The sequence below is a fragment of the Mauremys mutica genome, chromosome 12, assembly GCF_020497125.1.
Source record: "Mauremys mutica isolate MM-2020 ecotype Southern chromosome 12, ASM2049712v1, whole genome shotgun sequence".
Classification (NCBI taxonomy): domain Eukaryota; kingdom Metazoa; phylum Chordata; order Testudines; family Geoemydidae; genus Mauremys; species Mauremys mutica.
In genome coordinates, this window is record NC_059083.1 from 1,363,056 (window position 1) to 1,386,578 (window position 23,523).

Sequence of the window (23,523 nt, forward strand, 5' to 3'; positions counted from 1 at the left end):
GGATGCCCCCATGCAGCACTAACCCCTGTCTCTCCCCTCCCCCATCTCCAGATCCACCCGTTGCTGATGAGGGAACGGCGAAGTGAACCCTGCCGGACCAAGCTGCTGCGCCGCACGGTCAGCGTCCCTGTGGAGGGGCGGCCTGAGCACGGTACGGCAGGAGGCAGGGACTGGAGGTTGGGGGCGCTGCACTGTGTGGGGCACAGGGTGGAGAAGTGGGGGGTCTCAGCATGGGGTGGGGACTGGGGGACCATGGGGTGGGTTGCGGCACTGCATGAAGTGAAGAAGTCGGGGTTGCGGCGTGGGGTGAGTGGGGACTGGGACAGGCTACAGTAGGGCATGGCCAGCCAGCAGCCTACAGGGATGAACCCACTTGGTCCTGCAGGGACACGTGCCCCATGGCACCCAATTCCAAGTAGCTCCCACCGATGTGCATGGTCCACAGTGACTACTCACACCCCTGGCACACATTCCCCATGCGAATGCAGAAATAAATGTCCGATCCCAATAATCCCCCAGACACATATTCCACAAATAGGTCCCGCATATACTTGCCTCATGATCCAACTAGATCTCACCACCAACCTCCTCTGTGGTGCCTGATTCCCAGTAAACCCCACAGAGACACGCACCCCAGAGTGCCTGCTCCCAATAGATTCTACAGCAAATATCACCTAGATCCCACAAAAACATTCACCTTGCAGTGCCCAGTTCCCAAGTGACCCCCCCTTCACCCCCGGTGCCTGATCCTCTGAGATCTTACAGGTACACGTGCCTCGCAGTCTCCTGTCCCCACGAGATCCAACAGACACGTCCCTCATGAGCCCCACTAGAACCCACAGCCAACATGCTCTGTGGCATGTGATCCCAAAGACTCTCTCCCCTCTGCGTCTGGTGCCCAAGAGATTCCACGGAGCCATGCCCTATGGCACTTAATGACCCCAAGTTCACACAGACACATGGCCCTACTTGATCCCACTGTGATGTGCTCTGACACTGAGCCCAACAGATCCCATAAGGGAACATTAATTCTCTGTAGATCCTAACGTGAAGCAGGCCCATAGTGCCTGAATCCCAGTAGTTCCCATTGTGAAACATGAGCCATAGCACCCGACCCCCAGGGAATCTCAGTGAAACATGCCTCCACAGTCCTCAGGCCTAGAAAATCCTGCAATTAAACCAATTTGGGGGGGGGGGGGAATTCACTAGAAGATCTACCAGCAGACCCTTGGTAGATCCAGTAATTCAAACACTCCACAGCAGCTGATCCAAGCAGATCCTGTAGTGAGACACTCCTGGATTCTGGGAGGGGCATGAGGTCAGGTGCACTGGGTCCCTCTTTCCACAGTAAGGGCAGGGGCAAGTTGAATATGCAGCATCTCTTGGTCCCCACTGGGTGGAGCTCCTGCTCTCAGAACAAGACAGCTTTGAGATAGGGCAGTTGTGGGTGGGTGGATGGGGGGGTTAGGTCTGTCTCCTCTGTACTCACTTTAACCCAGTGCCTCCATCTGGGTGAACCCACCCTTCCCTTGCCCCCAGGGTATGTTCCACTGGGCCTGTTTGCTTCCCCCAGAAAAACTGTCCCTGCATTTCCCACGCTGCAGGCTGTGAGTACCCATCCTAAACTCCCTGCCTGGAGTGGGAGATAGGGTGGGGTTGGAGAGGGGGAGCTCTGTATGGGGGAAGGGGGTGCTGGGTGGCATTGACTGTGGGGAGGATTGGGGGGTCTTTCTATGAGGGTATTGGGAGGAGGTGGTGACTGGTGTGGGATGGAGTGGGGGGGTTTCTGTATGAGGGAAGGGGTGCTGGCCAGGTTGTGGGGGATGGGGAACTCATGGCATGCAGGGATATGAGAGGGTGAGGTTGGCTGGTGTGGGGTGGGTTGGGATGTCTCTGTATGGGGAGGGAGGAAATGAGAGGTGTCTGTGTGGGGAGGATTATGGAGGGGGATGCTGGCTGGTATGGGGGGATTGGGATCTCCACTCCCAGTTTCTGCAGCCTGCTACGTTCCAGTGGGTGTCCCTCCAGAAATGCTGTCTGGTGCCATGCCAAGGAGGCAAGAAGAACCATCCCATAATAAGCCGCTCAACTGAGTTGCAGCCACGCATGGGTGCTTGGCTACAGTTGCTAGGGGAACCCCTCTGGCAGAAATCCTGGCCTGCAGCGCTGTGAGATTCCCTGCCCCCAGGTGGCGCAGGCAGGCACCCAGCTGCCTGGTTCACTCCCAGAACCAGGGCCGGGCCCAGGCACCAGCCCAGCAAGCAGGTGCTTGGTGCGGCCAATGGAGAGGGGCGGCACGTCCGGCTCTTTGGAGCGAAGGACCAGCCGCCGAAGACTGAAGCTGCGGTGGTAGAGCTGATTGCGATTGCGGCTTTTTTTTGCTGCTTGGGGTGGCAAAAACCCTGGAGCTGGCCCTGGATAGAATCCAGGAGTCCAGGCTCCCAGCCCCCCTGCGCTAATCCTCTAGCCCCCACTCCCTTCCTAGAGCTGGGGATAGAACCCAGGAGTCCTGGCTTCCAGCCCCCCACCCCACCTCACCCCCAGTTCTAACCCACTAGATCCCACGGCCCTTCAGAGCAGTGTGAGTGGGGAGGGAATGTGGAGGAGTCAGGCTGGTGTCCTGTGTCTGCCCCCCTGACTCCTCAGCTCCCCTCTCTCCTCCCCAGGCTCGCCCCCCCCCCGAGCCCCGTATGCACTAATATACCCCCTCCCCCCTTTCCTCTCAGCATTTAAAAAAAGAAATTTGTCTCCCTGAGAAGTTGGCTTAAAAGGTTTCCATGGAAACCCCAAGGAGAGATGAAGGGAGGTGACGCAGCCTCGCTGCTGTGGGGATGAAACAGCCCCGGCACCCATCCTGTGTCTTGCAGCCCGGTGCCCCCCGGTGAGCCTCCTACTTGGCGCCGCGCAGCCCAGTGCGCTCGGCTGAGCCCCTCCTGGTGCCTCACAGCCCAGTGCCCCCAGTGCCCAGCGCCCCCTGCTGAGCCCCCCAGTGCCCCGCAGCACAGCACCACCTATTGCACTCACTCTCTGCAGCCTGGCACCCCCTGCTGAGCCCCCTCAGTGCCCCACACCCAGCACCCCCTGCTGAGTCCCTCAGCACCACGCAGCCTGGCACCTGCTGCACTCTCACTCTCTGCACCCCGGTACCCCCTGCTGAACTCTCCCAGTGCCCCACAGCCTGGTACCCCCTGTTGAGCCCCCCCAGGGCCCCCTGATGACCCCCCCCGGTGTCCCACAGCCTGGTACCCCCTGCTGAGCCCTCTGGTACCACACAGCACAGCGCCCCCTATTGCACTCTCTCACGCTCTGCAACCCGGCACCCCCTGCTGAGCCCCCACCCAAGCACCCCACAGCCTGGCGCCCCCTGCTAAGCCCCCAGGTGCCATGCAGCACAGCGCCCCCTATTACACATACTCTCTGTCTCTCTCTCCCTCCCTCTTTCTGCAGCACTGCACTGGGATCAGCACTAACTGCCAGGGGAGAGCTCCCCCTGCTGAGTCCCCTATGCCATGCAGCACAGCGCCCCCTACTGAGTCCTCTGCCCCCCCTTGTACAGGGGTCCTGCCACATTCTGTCCCCCCCCCCCCCCCCCGCACACAGGGCCCCTAGTGCCACGGTAGGATCAGCACTGACTGCCAGTGGAAAGTGCCCTCCCCCTCAGTTCCTTGCAGCATTGATGGGATCTCTCCCATCCAGCTTGTAACCCTGCTGATCATGGAACCCTCCAGAGCTCTAGGGCTGAGGCATCTGTGGCTGGCTTGGCCCGGATCTTTCCTTTGGGGTGGCTCATCTCTGCCAATCTCCCCTCCATTCTCAAGGCTGTTTTTCCCCCTACTCCATTCCCTCAGTCAGCATGTCCCTGCAGGCCTGTCCTCCCCCCAGCATCCCCAGGCCCTGCTGCAGATGCCTGGGTCTCCTGCACACACCAGGGATGAGTATTGCTTGGAGCAGCCATGGAGCTGGGAATTGGTGGGTGAGAGGTAGGGAAGAAGTTAGGGTGAGGGCACAGGGGCAGGGATTTGGGTTCAGATGGAGGTTAGGGGTGAGTCATTGGCTATGGTAGGTATTACAGATGAGGGGTGAGGAGTTAGGGTTAAGGTTCAGGTGGGTAGGGGTAGGAGTTATGGGGTAAGAGTTGGGGTTAAGGTTTAAAAGCAGGGAGTTAATTTAGGGGTGAGGGTTCTGGACTACGGTAAGGGGTTGGGGGTGTGTGGGTTATCTGTACAAGTCTACACATTAGGGGTACAGATATGGGTAAGTTTGGGGGAAGGGTAAAGTTTAGGGCCCACTAGAGGTTTGGATCATGCTGTAACATCTCCTGAGTGGTTGCTAGTTAATTCAAGCAGATGAACATTATGGTGAATCCTGGTGAAGACGCTGAACACGTGTAACCTCCACCTCGTAGGGACTGTGACTGGGGGCAAATGTTCCTCTCCTGGAAGATCTTTGTGGAGTGTTCGCACTAAGGCCATGTCTATGTGGGTGAGGATGGGTGGGTGTTACCTCAGCTAATTTAGGAGCAGACAGTTGTAGCCTAGTTCTGGAAGAGTGTACCCCAGCCAGTCCTAAGAATGTGTTTGCACAACAAAAAAGGTGTGTTCTTAACTCCGATTAGCTATACTGGGGTAAAATAGCAGTGAAGATATGGCACCTTGGCTTTTAACTTGGGTTCTCAGCGCAAGTTCAACCATGTCTCTCTGGCAGCTTTAACTCGAGCTGCTACACTACCTTAAAACCTGAGCTGCCACATCCACTGTTGTTCTAACCTGGGTTAGCTAATTTCAGAACACAGCTTTTTGCAGTGTCCCTGTTCCTGGTTACCTCTGCTTGCTAACACAGATTGAAACTGCACTAGGATTGTCACCTATATGGAAAAAAACCCTTGTCCCTAGTTTGTGTTTAAAGGCAGAGGCTTTTCCAAGATGTTGATTGTTAGCCAACACTTGCTCACATCCCCCCTCCTAGCCTGAGCTAGGTAGATGTCGAGCTAATTTGAATTAACAGTGCGGTTTTTCCAAGTGAAGATGCACCCAGGGCATGAGGATGTAGGGCTGACCATGCCTCACTCCAGGCAGCTAAAAAGTACCCGGGGCCTTGTCCCCACTAGGATCTTACAGTGAGAAAGCTTGATGTAAAACCACTACATGTGTAGTGAAGACATGGCCTAAATGGAGTGGATTTTACACTGGCTTTGTCTGCTTCTGTGGTTTTAAACCTGATTTATAGCAGTTTAGTTTGTGGTGCAAAACTAAACCGCTGTAGGCAGTTTGAAACTGCTCTTAGACCATCCCTGCACACAGCAGGCTGGGTCTCACTGAACCAGTTTAAAGTAGCCTGGTAGGGTTTCTGTGGGGCCTGAGGAGTTTGGAGTTGGGTTAAGGGGGGTCAGGGTGACAGGCTGAAGACGAGCTATAGGTTATGATTAAGGTTGAGGAGGTGGGATTACGGCTGGGGTGATAAATGGGAGAGTTATGGTTATGGTTTGTGGGTGGGATTGAATGGTTGGGTCAGGATTCAGACAGAAGGTTAGGGCATATGTGGGGTAGAGTCAAGGCAGGTGTGGGATCCCATTGGACTCACCCAGGGAACAGCTGGGATTTCCCTCCTGCACCTCTCCCCCTTCTATCCACAGCTCTCCTGACAGCCCCCTTGTCACACTCACCCCCTCACCCTGCCCCCCCAAGGCTCCCTGAACTTCCCCCTACTGCTGCTCCAGTTCTCCAGGTCACCCCCACCTCTTGCCCCACTGTGTGCTCACCCTGACTGTTCCCCATTGTCACTGCCTTCCTCTATGTTGTGCCCCTCATTTTCCCTGACCAGCTCCTGCCCTGCCTGCTGCACCCATGTTCCCTCCATAGACCCTGTCCAGCTCATGTCATGCTGCCCCCACCCCCAGTGCCACCTCCTGCCTGGTCCCCCTAAGCCACCCCCATCTTCCCTCCCCTGACTCCCTCCTCCAGCCCTCGGTGCTGTTCCTTCAGGCTGGTCCCCTAACACTTGGGGCCCCGGGCTGACGGCATAGCAGGTAGGGCGGAATGGGTGAGTTGGGCAGGGGTGTATTTGAACATGGGGTGGGGGGGTTGGTGGCTGTTGTCAATTGGGGGGTGGCTTCTTTGGGCCGCTGATAAGATGTGTGAGAGGCCCCACCTTGCCTCCTTTGAGGGAAGTGAATGGGGGGAGGGTGAATGGGAGGGTGTAAGTGCAGGGGAAGGGGCTGCAGGTGTCTTTGGGGGTGGAGGGATGTTCTCTGAGGAGGAGGGTTGCATGTGGTGATAGCAGTGGGGGAATATGAGCATGGGGGCAGATGCCTTCTGGGGGGGCAATATGAGCAGGGGGGCAGGTTTCTGTGGGGGCTGCGTGTGGGGGAGGTCTCTTTGTGGAGGGGATGCGGCAGGGGGCGGAGGCCTGTGGAGGGCAACATGAGGGTGCGGGACAAGTCTTGTGATAGGGGACAGGAGGTGGGGGGGGGGAAATATGAGCATGGGGGACAGGTGCCTTCTGTGGGAGGGATGGGGGGAGACAGGAGGGTGAGGGGGGCAATGTGGGGGGAGCAGGTGCCCTCTCTGGGGGTGGGATATGAGCATGAGAGGACAAGTGTCTTGTGGTGGGAGCAGGAGGCCGGGGGGGGCACTATGACTGTGGGGGAGCAGGAGGCCAGGCGGGGATGTGTGTGGGGGCAGGACTCTGCGGGGGGGGGAGGAGGCCTGAGGGGCACTATGATTGTGGGGGAGCAGGAGGCCTGGGGGGGATGTGTGTGGGGGCAGGACTCTGCGGGGGGGGGGAGGCCTGAGGGGCACACTGATTGTGGGGGAGCAGGAGGTCTGGGGGGGATGTGTGTGGGGGCAGGACTCTGCGGGGGGGGGGAGGCCTGAGGGGCACTATGATTGTGGGGGAGCAGGAGGCCTGGGGGGGATGTGTGTGGGGGCAGGACTCTGCGGGGGGGAGGAGGCCTGAGGGGCACTATGATTGTGGGGGAGCAGGAGGCCAGTGGGGGAGATGTGGGGGGGCAGGACTCTGCGGGGGGGGGCAGGAGGCCTGAGGGGCACTATGATCGTGGGGGAGCAGGAGGCCTGGGGGGAGGGATGCATGCGGGGGCGGGACTCTCTGGGGGGAACAGGAGGCCTGGGGGGGCACTATGATCGCGGGGGGCAGGGGGGCAGGAGGCCCGTGGGGGGGACGCATGCGGGGGCGGGACTCTCTGGGGGGAACAGGAGGCCTGGGGGGGGCACTATGATCGCGGGGGGCAGGACTCGCTGGGGGGGGCAGGAGGCCCGTGGGGGGAAGCGTGCTGGGGCGGGACTCTCTGGGGGGAGCAGGAGGCCTGGGGGGGATGCATGCGGGGGTGGGACTCTCTGGGGGGAACAGGAGGCCTGGGGGGCACTATGATCGCGGGGGGCAGGAGGCCCGTCGGGGGGAAGCGTGTGGGGGCAGGACTCTCCGTGAGGGGGTAGCAGGGGGGGAGGGAGGCCGGGGGGGGCAGGAGGCCCGTGGAGGGGAAGTATGCGGGGGCGGGACTCTCTGGGGGGAACAGGAGGCCTGGGGGGGCACTATGATCGCGGGGGGCAGGGGGGCAGGAGGCCCGTGGGGGGGAAGCATGCGGGGGCGGGACTCTCTGGGGGGAACAGGAGGCCTGGGGGGGGCACTATGATCGCGGGGGGCAGGACTCGCTGGGGGGGGCAGGAGGCCCGTGGGGGGAAGCGTGCTGGGGCGGGACTCTCTGGGGGGAGCAGGAGGCCTGGGGGGGGATGCATGCGGGGGTGGGACTCTCTGGGGGGAACAGGAGGCCTGGGGGGCACTATGATCGCGGGGGGCAGGAGGCCCGTGGGGGGGAAGCGTGTGGGGGCAGGACTCTCCGTGAGGGGGTAGCAGGGGGGGAGGGAGGCCGGGGGGGGGCAGGAGGCCCGTGGAGGGGAAGCATGCGGGGGCGGGACTCTCTGGGGGGAACAGGAGCCCTGGGGGGGCACTATGATCGCGGGGGCGGGACTCTCCGTGGGGGGGATGGGGGGGGCATTATGCTCGGGGGGGGGGAAGGACTCTCCGCGCGGCCCCGCAGGGGTTAACCACGCGCCGGCACGAGGCGCGCGTTGCGCGCGGCGCGCTGGCCCCGGGTTGGCGGCGGGCGAGGAAACGGCAGCGCGTCTCCTAGCAACCGCGCGGCGTGCGGGATGCTGGAGGCGAGCGCCGGCCCCGGAGCCGCCCAGCCGCGCGCGCCGCCGCCGCCGCACCGGAGCCGCCGGGGCCCGGGCATGGGGCGCTAGGAGCGGGGCCCCGCACCGGCCGCGCGGGATCATGGGGCCGGGCCGCCGCGGGGCTGCCTAGGGGCGCCGGGCCCAGGTGAGCGGCGGGCGCGGGGGCGGCGGCGTGTGGGAGGCGGCGGCTGGGGCCGCGCGCGGCGCGTCCCTGCGGGGGGGGCGACTGTGTGTGTGCGTGCACCAGGTTGTGTGGGTGTGCTTGTGCAAGGGTGCGTGTGTCAGCGTGCATGTGTGCAAGGATGTGTGTGTCAGTGTCAGGCTGCAGCTTGTGTCGTTGTGTGTGTCAGGTTGTGTGTGCCCCTGCTGGTGGCAGTGTATGGGGAGAGGGCTGCAATTGTATCTGTGTGCAAGTGAGGGGATTGTGTCAGAGAGTGTGGCCAAGCTGCGTGTGTGCGCGGCCATGTCAGCATGTGCAAGATTGTGTAATTGTGGCTGTCAGTGTGTGTGACTGCCAGTCAGTGTGTGCTACTTTGTGTCTGTGGGCTTGTCCCTGTGTGTATAGGGTTCTCTGTGCTTGGGTCTGTGTGTTTGGAGGGTTGTGTGTTCAAGTACATGCTGGTGAGTGCATATTGGGTTGTGTGTGCATGCAAGCGTGTGACCATTTCAGTGTGTACGTAAAGGTTGTGTGTCTATGTGTCTCTCTCCCTGTGGGATGGTAAAATTGTGTCTGTCTCTGTATCGCTGTGTGGGTGTATGTAGGGTTGTGTACGATTGACTGTCAGTGTGATTATGTGTGTCTGCGTGTGTGATTGCGTGTCAGTAGGGTTCTCTCAGCATGTGACTCTTTCCCTGTGTGAGTGCACAAGTGTGTGCCTGTGTATTTTGGCTTGTTTCTCTCCCTCTGAGGATGTGGGTGTGTGTGTGAGACCCACTCACCCCATTCATATCTCCTTTCTACTTCTGGCTTGCTGAAGTGGCCGCTCCTATAGCTGCTGTGTGTGTGTCCAGGACATATGTGCCTGAATATAATTGTATCTTGTGTGTATAGTGTTGTGTCTCTGTTAGTGTGTGTGTGTGTATCCATGTGAAAGAGAGTGTATACAGTTGTGAGTGTGCTTAGTTATGCCTCTGCTTGTGTGTCTGTGTGTAGAATGTATAGAGTTGTGGGTTGTGTCTCTGTGTGTGGTTCATACAGGGTTGCCTTTCTGCACGAGGGTGTGCACCTGGTTGTGGTTATGTGTCCAGGTATAGGGTTACGGCTGCGGGGCGGGGTTGTGTATCTTGGGTGGGGGCTGGAGCAGCCCACATGTCCAGAGGTGGTGCAGCGCTGCTAGCCATAGGGTGGGGTGTGCGGGGTTGTGGGTCCAATCGCAGCGCTGGCTGGGAGCCTGAGCTCTTCTCCAGGGCAGATGTGGATGAGGTCGCAAGGATAGCAGCTGATTTGGGCTGGGGGAGCCTGGACAGGCCATGCCAGGGGAGCCTGCAGGGGGGAGAGCTCCCCTGGAAAGCTAGGGGGAGGGATGCTCCTCCCTCATTGTCAGTGCTTGCCCTACTGTGCTGCAGGGAGTGAGGTGGGGGCAGGGCTCATAGGGGGGGCTCCCCATGGCAGGCAGTGCTGAGGGACATGCTCTGTTTCATCCTGGAGATTCCTTACAATTCCTGTTGCTTTTCTCTTTGGGGTGAGCTTTTGGTTACTGTTCCAGCTGTGTAGCTGTTCAGCATCTTTCCTGTCCCACACCAGAGTTGTCTGCCTTTTGAGGGATCACTGTATGCCCAGCCCCTGAACCCCACCCCATAGGCAGCTGCATCCCCGTGCTGGGTATGGAGTCGGTAGCGGAATTGAGGAGGGAGGCTGTGGCTGTACTAGGCCGCAGGGTTCTGGGCTGCCAGGCTGGCTGGTGGGGATCCAGACTGGGCAGGATGGAGTGTGGCTGCCCAGCCCATGCTCTAGGGTGGGGCTGCCCTGTAGGGATGTCGGCACTTGTTGGGTGGGATTGGAGCTGCCTGCTGGGGGTCATAGGTGCTGGAAGAGAGTTTGGGGAGCATGGCTCGAAGAAGGTGAGCCCCACCAGTGTGGCTAGCACTGCCCAATCCTGGCTCAGCTGGGAAATAGTTCCCCAGACCGTCCACTCACCCTCTGTAGGGTTCAGGGTTAGGTGTCCCAAGCTCTGCTGCAGTCTCAGGCAGCTTCACTGTTTTTGGGGGGGGGGGGTTGTCAGGCCAGCACGGTCTGTAGTGTAACCTAGGGGAAGGGCTGAGGATGCCGTCCTCTGGGGTGTACCCTCCCTGCTGCCTCCCACCCCAATTCATCTCTGTGCCCTGCCTCCCATCATGTCCCCTGCGCCCTCTCGGGATTTTCTGTGTCTGCCCCACTGGGTGTCCCAAAGGCTGCTGAATGAGCCTCTGACCAGTCCTTGTGCTGTGCAGGGGCAGCGCTAAGATACCGTTTCCCCAGTTCACAGAGGCTTGTGCTCCTTAACTCTGCCCTTGCCTCGTTAGGGTGGTGAAGAGGGACGAGGAGCCCCGTGCAAAGCCAGCTGGAATCGGTCTCCTCTCCATGCAGCTATGCAGTGCTCTGGGGGGTGAGTGCTGGCCGAGGCTGTCTGCGGGGTGGCAGTGATGGGGATGCTGCCATCCCACAGGGGTGCTCCTTAAAGCCAGGATCCCAGGGGTCAGAGGGAAGATGGGGAGGGATGTGCCTGGTCTGGTGTGGGTGAGCAGGTTTTACCTTGTCACGCTTGTCTCCTTTCTGAGGTTATGGGAAGCCCTATCTCTGCATGGGGGGTGGGGGGAGCACGCAGAAGTTTAGGGTGCACTGGATGGGGTGGTAGAGCGAAGGGAAGCTAGGGGTCTGGAAAGAGGGGCAAGGCTCTAGGCTGGAAAATATTCCTCTCACCTCCCCATCCTGCTACTGGCTTCATGTGGATGGATCAGACCAGGGAGTAATGGGACTGAAGGGTCAGATTTCACTGGTGTTGGGGTGGCTGGACAGCTGGGAATGACAGTAGTGGCAGAGGGGCTGGAGTGCTGTGCACGTAGATGGTGTGAGGGAGGGGTGGCAGAAGGGATGGATGGATACAGAGGTGTGTGTGGGGATGGATGGATAGAAGGGTGAAACCAGACACAGATACAGAGATCATATTGACAGGTGTATAGGGTGGTGAGGGATAGAAAGTTGGCTGGATTTGAAGGAATAGGTAGATGTGTGTGAAGGAGAGTGCATGGTGACAGATGAAGGGGTGTGCATGGAGATAGATGGTGTTGGAGGAGTGTATAGGGATGAATGAACGGATAGGTCAGGGGTGGCCAACCTGAGCCTGAGAAGGAGCCAGAATTAACCAATGTACATTGCCAAAGAGACACAGTAGTACTTCAGCAGCTCCCGCTCCCAGCGCCTCCCACCCACCGGAAGCCCTGCCGCAGCACCTCCCCATCCCTTCCTGGACCTCCCAATTAGCTGTTTCATCGCATGCAGGAGGCTCTGGGGGGGGGGGAGGAGGGAGAAATGAGGGCACAGCAGGCTCAGGGGAGGGGGTGGGAAGGGGTGGAGTGGGGGCAGGGCCGGTGGCAGAGCCAGGGGTTGAGCAGGGAGCACCCCCGACACACTGGAAAGTTGGCACCTGTAGCTCCAGCCCCAGAGTCGGTGTCTATACAAGGAGCCTCATATTAACTTCTGAAGAGCCGCATGTGGCTCCGGAGCCACAGGTTGGCCACCCCTGGGATAGGTAGATGTGTGTGAAGGAGAGTGCATGGTGACGGATGGAGGGGTGCGTATGGAGACAGATGATGTCAGAGGAGTGTACCAGGCTGAATGAATGGATAGGTAGATGTGTGTGAAGGAGAGTGCGTGGTGCTGAATGGAGGGTTGTGCATGGAGGTAGATGATGTTGGAGGGGTGTATGGGGATGAATGGATAGAACGGATAGGAAGATGTGTGTGAAGGAGAGTGCATGGTGACGGATGGAGGGTTGTGCATGGAGATAGATGGTGTTGGAAGGGTGTACGGGGATGAATGAACGGATAGGTAGATGGGTGTGAAGACAAGTGCATGGTGAAGGATAGAGAGTGTGCATGGAGATAGATGGTGTTGGAGGGATGAATGGATAGAATGGTGCATATAAGGATGGATGGATGTTGTGGAAGGATGAGTGCTTAGGTCAGTGGCTTGGCATGTACCGGTATGTGTGGGGAACAGGAAGTATGATGATGAACAGACATTTCCTGAGGGATGATGGACAATCAGGGCTCTAGCTATGTCTTTGCTGGACAGATGGGTATATATGGTGTGTTTGGAGGGGTGGATGGTTGATCTGTCCGGGGATGGACAGAGCGTGAGCCATCTCTGGGGATGGATGTGGGGGGATTTCGGTCTCTGGGGGCAGGAGGGTCCTTGGTGGTAGTGTTATGGGAGGTGAAGGGTTAACTGGAGTGAGTGTCTCTTTGACGCTAATTGTTTCCCTTTGGTTCTCATTCTGCTCACATGCTCCCACAGCCTCCCAGCCTGCTTCTCCATCAATCGCCTGTCACTCTGTCAGGGCCGCTTCCTGACGGACACGCTCCGGTGCCGGCTTGGCTCCCTCCCAGAATACTGACCTAGTAAGGAGTGGGGGGCTAGGTCACAGAGCACCAGGAAAACATGCTTAGACAAGAATATTGTTGAGTTAGCACTAGAAGACATACCATCTCCTCCCACAGTCCTGCTGATGTCTCGCAGCCCTGACAAGGGGGTCCTCCCACCCCATAGCCAGTGCCCCTTAATCCTGACCCGCAGCCCCCAGCTTTCCCAGCAAGGATCCCGTCTGTTCTGCCCACATCCCTCAATCCTGACCCCCAGCCTGGGCCCCTCTGCTCTGCCCACATCCCTCAATCCCGACCTGCTGTCCCAGCCTGGGTCCCCGCCGCTCTGCCCATGTCCCTCAATCCCGATCCAGCCCCCTGCTGCCCCAGCCTGGGCCCCCTCTGCTCTGCTCGTATCCCTCAATCCCGATCCAGCCACCTGCTGTCCCAGCCTGGGTCCCCTCCACTCTGTCCACATCCTTCAATCCTGACCCACAGCCCCCTGCTGCCCCAGCCTGGGCCCCCTCTGCTCTGCTCGTATCCCTCAATCCCGACCTGCTGTCCCAGCCTGGGTCCCCTCCGCTCTGCCCATGTCCCTCAATCCCGATCCAGCCCCTTGCTGTCCCAGCCTGGGCCCCCTCTGCTCTGCTCGTATCCCTCAATCCTGACCCAGCCACCTGCTGCCCCAGCCTGGGCCCCCTCTGCTCTGCTCATGTCCCTCAATCCTGACCCACAGCCCCCTGCTGTCCCAGCCTGGGTCCCCGCCGCTCTGCTCATGTCCCTCAATCCCGATCCAGCCACTTGCTGCCGCATCCTGGGTCCCCTCCGCTCTGCCCATGTCCCTCAATCCCGATCCAGCCACCTGCTGTCCCAGCCTGGGTCCCCTCCACTCTGTCCACATCCTTCAATCCTGACCCACAGCCCCCTGCTGTCCCAGCCTGGGCGCCCTCTGCTCTGCTCGTATCCCTCAATCCCGACCCAGCCACCTGCTGCCGCATCCTGAGTCCCCTCCACTCTGCCCATGTCCCTCAATCCCGACCCGCAGCCACCTGCTGTCCCAGCCTGGGTCTCCTCTGCTCTGCTCGTATCCCTCAATCCTGACCCACAGCCCCCTGCTGTCCCAGCCTGGGTCCCCGCCGCTCTGCTCGTATCCCTCAATCCTGACCCACAGCCCCCTGCTGTCCCAGCCTGGGCGCCCTCTGCTCTGCTCGTATCCCTCAATCCTGACCCAGCCATCTGCTGCCGCATCCTGAGTCCCCTCCACTCTGCCCATGTCCCTCAATCCCGACCCGCAGCCACCTGCTGTCCCAGCCTGGGTCCCCTCTGCTCTGATCCCTCAATCCTGACCCACAGCCCCCTGCTGCCCCAGCCTGGGCCCCCTCTGCTCTGCTCTGCTCGTATCCCTCAATCCCAACCCAGCCACCTGCTGTCCCAGCCCTGCCGATGCCCCTCAGTTCGATCCCACATCCTCCCCACACCTTTTTAGTTTATTTTAAGAGGCAGCTACAAAAGCTCTGCAGCATTTGATGGCTACAAAGGGCTCTTGGGGCTTCAGGTTTGAGGCGAGTCAGGCATGAGGAATGTGTGTGCGTTGGTGACCCCGATGTCAGCAGCCACCCTGCTCCATGCCTGGATCAATCGCTTGCATGAGTCACTGAGCAGGGAAAGTAGGACGCGGGCAACTCCTGGCATGATTGTCCCCCGACTGGGGGTGGGCAGCCCCTGCACTAGGATCAGGGCGCTGGGCTGTGGGAAGATGCCAGCCACACACACAGCAAGGGCCCCAGTCCTGATGCTGTGGGAGGAGGGACAGCTCTCCCCAGGGGGAGACGCACTGAAACCAGCTGGGGACCCTGGTAGCCCCCAGTGTTCCTGTCCCCAAAATCAGGCAGAGATGGAGTTAATGCACACCTAGGAGTCAGGACTCATGGGTTCTCTCCCAGGCATTGGTGTGTGATCCTCTCTCTCTCTCTTAGGGACTGACCTGCCCCCTATTACCTCGCAATCCAGAATGGATTGATCCCAACACTCCCTGTGTGGCAGGGCAGGGCCATTACGGGTGTGACACAGATAGGGACTGAGGCTTAGTGACCGGCCCAGGGTCACACAGGCAGTCTGTGGCAGAGCCGGAAACTGAACCCAGGGCTCCACAGTCCTAGACTCGTGTCTGCTGTCGGATATTCTCTCCCATCCCTGGGCAGTGGGGTTGCCTGTGTGTCCTAGCCCTGGGGAATTCGCTGCCTGGCAGGACCCAGATAATGGGTGAGCAACTGCGCAACTTTACTCTGCAAAGTTGGTAAAACTTGTCACTAGTGACAGCTGTGTCTAAGGGACCTGTTGGCCCCGGTCCTCGCAGGCCCCTCCTGGACTCTGATTTCCTCCTGGCATCCCAGCCAAATCCCCCATGACCCACCCTAGACATGGCTGCATCTCAGCACCATGCAAGGGATCCCTGTATAAACAGCACCTAGGCCCCACCCCAGAGGCGGCTGCATCTTAGCACTGGGTATGGGATCCCTGTATAAACAGCACCCAGGTCCCACCCCAGAGGCGGCTGCATCTTAGCACTGGGTGAGGGATCCCTGTATAAATATCCCCTGCGCCCCACCCCAGAGGCAGATGAATCTTAGCACCAGGTAAGGGAGCCCTTTATAAACAGCCCCCGCGCCCCACCCCAGAGGCGGCTGCATCTCACCACTGGGCAAGGGATCCTACTATATTGGCTGTGTAGAGTTGCTGGGGAACAGCTGCATCCCCCTCCGAGTGCTGCTACCACTCCTTGTTAATGAGGCATCATGGATGGGAAATGGCAGGGTGTTTTCCATGGAGACCTGCTGGGGGGAGGAGCAGGCTCTGGCTGGGCTGCGTGTAACCAAGGGCCTTTCACAGCAAAGGCAGAGGGGCTGGGGGAGCCGGAGCGGGGGAGGCTGCATTGAGCTGGCACAGCTGGCGTGTTCCCAGCTCCCAGTTGAACCCATTCAGGCCAAGGGGAGCCCTTTACTAACAGCATGTGAGGCTACTCCTCTGCCCCCACAAATGCGGCCACCTCTGGGGCAGAGCATGTCAGCCAGGAAACTGCCACATAGTAACACTGCAGAGGACAGCCGATCCTGCTCCAGGGGAGGCAGAACTAGTTCACCTGCGCACTGAACCAAGACTGGGAGGAAATGACCCACTACCCAGCTCCCTGCAGCCCAGCCCCTAGCACCACCCTGGGGCAATGGGGAGCCCTGACTGCCTGGGCAGAGCCCCCTGCTGCCCCCGTCCTGCTCCCTGCAGCACAGGCCCATAGTGCTGCTGTGAGGCCAGCACTAACTGAGAGGCTCGAGTGACCCCTGATGAATCACCTCAACCCCCAACACCCCCACTGAGCCCCCCGCCCATGGGATCATAACCCCACTGAGACCTCCCACCCATGGGTGCATACCCTCAAGACCCCCACTGACCTCCCCACCTAAAGGATCATACCTCAAACACCCTCACTGAGCCCCCTACCCATGGGATCATACCCTGAATACCACCACTGAGCCCCCACCCATGGGATCACACCCCCAACATTCCCACTGAGCCCCCCACCCATGGTGCATACCCCCAACACTCCCACTAAGCTACACACACGGGTGCATATCCCCACTGAGCCCACCACCCATAGGTGCATACCTCCAACACCTTCACTGAGCCTCCCTGAGAGTATACCCCCCCCAACAAACATGCCCAGCCCCCCCGGATTACACACCAACCATGAGAGCCTCCAGCCTGGGAATCATATCCTTGCCTTGACTCTCACCCCTGCCAATATGCCCTGATGCAATTCTGCCGTCTCTCATGGCCCCTGCTCTCCCGGCTTCCCCGCCTGAGTATTAATGAGCTGACCTGTCCCACTCTCATTACTGCAGTGCTGGGGGAAGCAGGGAGCCTCGGCCCCTGGGCAGCAGCTGCTGGGGCTGAGGTCAGGTTGTGTGGAGTCTGGCCCAGGGATGAAGCCAGCTGGCCTGACCAGAACTAGGCTGAGTCCCCTCAAACTTGTAACACGTAGTGGAGAGCAGGCAGGGGTGGTGCTCGCACCCAGCTGACAGAGGTGAAAGGGGGCAGGTTCAGGGTGTTTTATCTGTTCCTCTAATAGGTTACAGCGGTGGGGTGTCAGGCCTGCAGGATTCTATCCCTTGCTCTGGGAGGGCAGTGTGGGGGCTGGGAAGCATGTTGGGGGTGTCTGTGCACATTAGGGGGGGTCACAGTCCCAGTATCTGTGTGGCACGAGTAAAGTTGGGGCACTGGGCTGTCTCTGTCTCCGCATGGTGCTTGTGATCCTCCGCATACCAGGAGACTCCTGCACCTTCATCAGCGATGTAGTGGCCACAGATACTGAGCGGAATTGGGGGGCTCCCCCACTTCCCACCAGTGCCTGCTTCCTTGAGTGTGGGGGGTGGAGCCCTAGCCGAACTCCCATCACCACCCCTGGGGACGCGCCCCGTTCTCTGGTGACCTCATACAAGAGGGGAAGCCGCATGGAGAGAACCCAGGCACCTTGATTCCCAGTCTCACCCCCCCAACCCCCGAATGCAGGAGGCCTGGCTGCCAGACTCCCATATGGATGGGGGGTGTCTCTGCTTTGATGCTGGCAGAAGATGTGCTGCCCCCAGCTATCACATGCAGCTTGTTCCCAATATCTGGGTTTCCAAGGCTGCAGGGTGGGCTCATCCTCTCCCCCAGTCAGTCCCCCTCATTGGGGCTGGATTAGAGCCGATGACCCCTAGAGGGGACAGGCCCCGTGCCCCATGGCCCACCCCCTGAGCCAGTCAGTTCCCTCCCCTGGGGCCAGATAGGAGCCAGCACTCCCTAGAGAGGAAAGGCCCCGTGCCCCATTCCCCACCACCTGAGCCAGCCAGTCCCCTGCCCTGAGGCTGGATCAGAGCTGGCATGGCCTGCAGGGCAGAGTCCTTGAGCTGGTTGTAGTGCTGAGTAGGATGGTGGGGTTCCCTTCAGGGTCTTGGTTGTTACCCTTGCAGGGTGGGCAGGGCTGGGGCACCCCGTGGTGGAATTCTGACCCCACCCCCTCCCCCCCCAGTAACCAGATCTCTCCCCCACACTCTGTTTTCAGAACACCACGTGAGCCGCTCCCGGAGGAAGAGCGTCCCTGCAGGGAAGCAATACAGCATCAACATGGACGCGCCCCCGGCACCCCCATTCCGGCCCTCGGTGAGAGACCTCCCCTGCCCTGACACACATGGAGACGCGCAGTCACCCTCACACTGACACATGGGTCTAGACTCACACGGGCACTTCTACTCATTGATTCACACCCCCCAGACTCACACTCACTGACAGAAGGACTGACGCTCAGAGGCTCTCACAGGCGCACACGCATGCGCGTGCACATACACACACGTTCATGCTCACTGCCCCCCACGTGCGTGGGTTCTCTGAGAGGGTAGTGGAGTTAAGTGGTTAGAGCAGGGGAGCTCTCACTCTCCTCCCAGAGCCGGGGATAGAACCCCTGAGTCCTGGCTCCCACTCCACCCCCCCAAACCCACTAGCTCCCACTCCCTTCCCAAAGTTGGCACTAAAACCCAGGAGTCCTGGCTCCCTCAGTGCCGCCTCACCATCTCACTCTGTCTATCCCCTACCCACAGCAGGGCTTCCTGAGCCGGCGTTTGAAGAGCTCCATCAAACGGACAAAGAGCCAGCCCAAACTGGACCGGACCAGCAGTTTCCGCCAGATCCTGCCACGGTTCCGGAGTGCTGACCATGACAGGTGAGAGAGCCCCTCCTGTCCATATCCCACCTCATGGCGGTGCTGCAGAGAGCAGCGTGGGGCTCCAAGGCGCAGACTCTGCCCACGCTGCCAGGGATCACTACCCTGGTCAGGGCCCCCAGTTCCAGGCACACACAAGGTCAACTGTCTCTTCCTTCTCCATGGGAACGGCTGCCCCACACCAGAGGCAGTTGCATCTCGAGGGATCCCTGTCTTAACAGCCCCTGCAACCCACCTCGACAGTAGGCATGTCAGTAGTGACGGGCAGGCACCTATGGGGCTTCATTGATAAAACTTTGTTACGACCTCACGTGACAGGAGGAGGTTGCATGGGGGGGATTGTCCCCTCCAGTCCGTTCTCTGCCGGGGGCTGTGCCCTGTCACACTTCCTGCATCTGGAGTTGCTGGTGTCGCTTTCAGAGGTGTACTCTCCATTTGGGGGTTATGCAGGACTGGGAAAGGGGGAGTTGGGCGGAGGGAAGAGAGGAGGGGGCATCATGGATGGGAGGCAGCCAGTGATAGGAAGGAAGCTGGGGGAAGTAGAGGGAGGAGGAGGGCAAGGAGGAAAGAGAGCAGTGGGAGGCAACTGGGCATTGGGGGGGGCAGCCAGTGGTGGGGTGGGAATGGGGGAGCTGAGGGGGAAGAGGCACCCAGTGGAGGAATGGTGAGGGGAGTGGTTGAGTGAGGTCACCAGTTGGGAGGACTTGGGGGGAAGCAGCCAGTGGGGAGCAGGAAAGGGAGGTAGCCAGTAGGGGGGATGCGGGGAGGGGGAGGCCGCAGGGGTGAGGGGGGGCGGGACGGGCGGTGGAGGGAGGCAGCCAGCTGGGGAAGTGGGGCTGGCAGGCGGAAGTGGTGCTGCTGGGTGCCGGGAGCTGTTTATAGCCGGAGATGGTGGGTGGGAGCCAGGAGCAGAAGCCGGATCCGGCTTGGCAGAGATCCCAGCCCTGGCCCGACTGGTCCTCTCTGTCTCCCTGGCTGCTGGAGCCTGGCCCGGCGCCCCCCCCATCCCAGCCCATGTCCCTGCCCCACCCGGTGAGTCCTCGCTGGCCCAGTGGGGAGAGCAGGGAGCAGGGAAGGCACAAGCAGGGGGCACAGACACCTGCCCGAGTGGGTGTGGGGACATGGGGGGGCCCCAGCAGGGGCGGCTCTAGGATTTCCGCTGCCCCAAGCAGGGCGGCACGCCGTGGGGGGCGCTCTGGCGGTCGCTGGTCCCGCGGCCCCGGTGGAACTCCCGCAGACGTGCCTGTGGATGCTCCACCGGAGCCGCGGGACCAGCGGACCCTCCGCAGGCACGTCTGCAGGAGGTCCACCGCAGCCGCCTGCCACCCTCCCGCGGGACGCCGCCCCAAGCGCGCGCTTGGCGCGCTGGGGTCTGGAGCCGGCCCTGGGCCCCAGGTGCATGTGCATGTGGTGCATGCATGTCAGTGTGTGTGTGCGTTTGTGACGTGTGTGTGCGTGCGCGCATGTGAGAGGTTAAAGCCATGCCAAACTTTTGCTGTATGAGGAGCTTAGTAACTCAGGATTGTGAGACTTTCATGTCAGGATCCAGCAAGATTGACCACAGGGGTGGGGTGGGAAGAAAGTAACACCCCCCAACATGCACACGCACACACACATGCACGTGCACACGCTCATGCACACAGGCACACACCTGCGCGCACGCATACACACACACACAGGCGCACATGCACGTATACACACACACTCATGCACACAGGCACACACCTGCATGCGCGCGCACACACACACACAGGCACACATGCACGTATACACACACACTCATGCACACAGGCACACACCTGCGCGCGCGCACACACACACACACAGGCGCACATGCACGTATACACACACGCTCATGCACACAGGCACACACCTGCACGCACACATGCACACACACACACACACAGGCACACATGCATGTATACACACACACTCATGCACACAGGCACACACCTGCGCGCACACACACACACAGGCACACATGCACGTATACACACACACTCAGGCACACAGGCACACACCTGCGCGCACACACACACACACACACAGGCACACATGCACGTATACACACACACTCATGCACACAGGCACACACCTGCATGCGCGCACACACACACACACACAGGCGCACATGCATGTATACACACACACTCATGCACTCCTAAATGCTGGTTTGTAGAAGCTCTGCTCTAGGCATTAGCTGGGACAAGTCTCTGGCCTGCACAATAGCGGGGCGGAGGGCAGGGGCAGACGTCACTATATGATCACGATGGTCCCTTCTGGTCGTAGAACTTCTGCATCTTCCACGGCCGGGCGCAGCCCAAGCATGGCTGGCTGGGGACAAACCAAGATGGGAGGGTTCCAGAGAAAGGAAGTGGGGTGGGGGCTGCTCTGCCTGTGCCCCAGTGCAGCACTCGGGGTGTGGGGGGCACTCCCTTCAGCGTCAGGGCTGGCCCCAGTTGGGGATGCTGTGCTCCAAGGCGGGGAAGGGCTCCAGTGTCCTGGCACATTCGGGCACCAAGGAGTCCCTGGAGCCTCACTGGGGTATTGCTTGGGTACAAGGTTCTCCTGCCCATCCGGTTTCACACTCCTGTCCTGTTTCTATAGTCCCCTCACCCCAGCCCAGAGGTGGCTGCATTTCAGTATTTGTGTGACGTATAACGGCTATAGGGCTGTGCAGGCTCTCTGTGTATAGGAGGGGCAGGCATGTGGATGGAGGCTGTATGGAGGCAAACTGGGGAGTGCCTGTGATCTGCCCCCCATTTGTAGACACAGCTGGGAGGAGTACAGCTGTCTTGGTATCTGGACTCCTGGCTCCCCACCAGGTTTGGGATCCCCCACCCCTATCCTGTCCCCGTAGCCCAGTTGCCTCCCCTCTGGCCCTCCCCCAGTGTCCTCAGCAGCCCCGCAACACTGCATGGGCTCCCCATTCACATCCCTGCCCCCTCCCCAGCCTGGGCTTCCTCCTTTCCTATGTCTCTGGCTCTTCTCCCCTCAGCCTGGGCTTCCCCCTCCGTGTATTCCCTGCCGGCCCCCCCGGCTCCCCCAGTTCCAACAGGGGTCCCCCCCTTTCCTGTTCCCCGTCTGGGTTTCCCCCGCGCCTGCTCCAGGGCTCCCCTCCACGGGCCCCTGCTCTGCCTGGCACCCCAGGCCCACTGCCGACACATCCCTGCCTGGCCGGGTGAGTATTTTTAGCGGCGCCCGCCCCCACTCTGCTCCAGTGACGGCAGAGCCGAGCCCAGCCGAGCTCTGAGTCGCTGCCTCCCGGAGACGCAGGGGCCTCTCTGCTTACGCAGCCCAGTCGCTAAAAATAACCTGCTGGGGGCGGCCACTCACCTGCACCAGCTGGGGGGTGCCTTGTGTGTCCTCGCCAGCATGGGGCATCCTCAGGGAACTGAGAGCCAGGACTCCTGGGTTCTATCCCTGGCTTGGGGGATTGGGGGGTCTAGTGAGTTTGGGGGGCTGGAAACCAGAACTCTTCGGTTCTATCTCTGGCTTGGAGGATCGGGGGTGGGGGGTTGGGGTCTAGTGGGTTGGGAACCAGGACTCCTGGTTTCTGTCTCTAGCTTGGAGGATTCGGGGGGTTGGGGGGTCTAGTGGGTTGGGGGGGCTGGGAGCCAGGGCTCCTGGGTTCCATCCCCAGCTCAGGGAGGGCTGTGGGGTTTAGCAGGTTGAGGTGGGGGGGGTCTAGCCCCAGCTGAGACGGGGGAGAGGTTGACATCTAGTGGGTTTGTGGCAGGGTTTGGGAGCCAGGATGCCTGAGTTCTATACCCAGCTTGAGGAGGGGCATGGGGTCTAGTGGATTTTGGGGCAGGGACTGGAAGCTCCTGTGTTCTATCTTTAGCTTTTGCCAGAGACCAGAGTGATTTTGCGGAGGGGAAGGGGGGGGTTAAATCCCTTTCCCCTCTGTGTCTGTTTCCTGCTCTGTAACAGGGGGGTTATGGTGCTGCCCTTGTTCTAATGTGGCTTGGTGTCTATGAAAATGCTATGTGATTTACCTGTGGGTTGCAGCCTCCCAGGGTGACCCCCAGGGACCCTGCGTGGGGCCCTCCTCCCCACTCAGTTAATTTGTGTTTGTCTCTGACTCTTTCTCTCTTTCTCTCTCTCTCGTTCTGCGGTCCAGACCCCCCGGCAGTGCAGAATTGTCTATAGGGGCCCCTCCCATGGCCAGCCGCTGAATCCCCCAGGTACCCCCCGTCCCGGGCACCAGCTGTCTGTGTGGTCTCACCAGTGCCATGGCCACAGCTAGGGCATGTTCTGCACACACCCGGGAGGCTGTAGGACCCCATGCCCCCATAGCTTGGCTGCCCACACGCCCCCCTCAGCGGCTCCAGAGCCCATGTCTCAGTTGTCTCCCCCTCCCTCTCCCCGTCCCATGCTTGTGTCATGGCACCAGATTCACTGTGTTTGATCCTGCTGCACTGGACTCACTCCAATGACACGAGACACAGGGCCCACAAGCCCCCCGTCTCACCAGCTCCCCTCCCCCGCAGAGCCCGCCTCATGCAGAGCTTCAAGGAGTCGCACTCCCACGAGTCCCTGCTGAGCCCCAGCAGCGCGGCTGAGGCCCTGGAGCTCAACCTGGATGAGGACTCCATCATCAAACCCGTGCACAGCAGCATCCTGGGCCAGGAGTTTTGCTTCGAGGTATGGCAGCCCAGCCCGGGGCGCTAGCACCTGCAAGGGAGCAGGGCCCAGGGGCTGGGAGCCAGGACTCCTGGGTTCTGTCCCTGGCTCTGGGAGGGGAGTGGGATCCAGTGGGTTAGAGCAGGGGGGCTGGGAGCCTTGACACCTGGGTTCTATCCCAGCTCTTGAAGGGGAGTGGGGTCTGGTGGGTGGGTTAGAGCAGCGGTCTGGGAGCCAGGACTCCTGGGTTCTGTCCCCAGCTCTGGGAGGGGAGTGGGGGCTGGGAGCCAGGACTCCTGGGTTCTCTCCCCAGCACTGGAAGGGGAAGGAGACGTATGGCTGGGCACCCCTGTCAGGGTGTATGGAAGTACATGTGGCCCTGCTCAGCTGCTCCTC

The 23,523-nt window shown here is 60.4% G+C and overlaps 1 protein-coding gene across 15 annotated transcripts in view; it reads left to right on the forward strand.

The window, feature by feature from the left end:
• Positions 1 to 23,523, forward strand: part of LOC123346001 (ras/Rap GTPase-activating protein SynGAP-like) — a 51,913-nt gene that overhangs the window by 8,725 nt on the left and 19,665 nt on the right. For 8 of the 15 annotated variants that reach the window (XM_044983170.1, XM_044983167.1, XM_044983169.1 and 5 more), the window contains exons 3-6: positions 52 to 151; positions 17,848 to 17,945; positions 18,380 to 18,501; positions 22,995 to 23,148. In XM_044983170.1, coding sequence (XP_044839105.1) covers positions 52 to 151; positions 17,848 to 17,945; positions 18,380 to 18,501; positions 22,995 to 23,148 — 474 coding nt within the window. Of the gene's footprint in view, positions 1 to 51; positions 152 to 8,154; positions 8,335 to 10,691; positions 10,775 to 12,619; positions 12,789 to 17,847; positions 17,946 to 18,379; positions 18,502 to 22,994; positions 23,149 to 23,523 lie in introns of those variants that run through there. The other 7 variants (XM_044983178.1, XM_044983177.1, XM_044983181.1 and 4 more) reach the window with 7 other exon arrangements.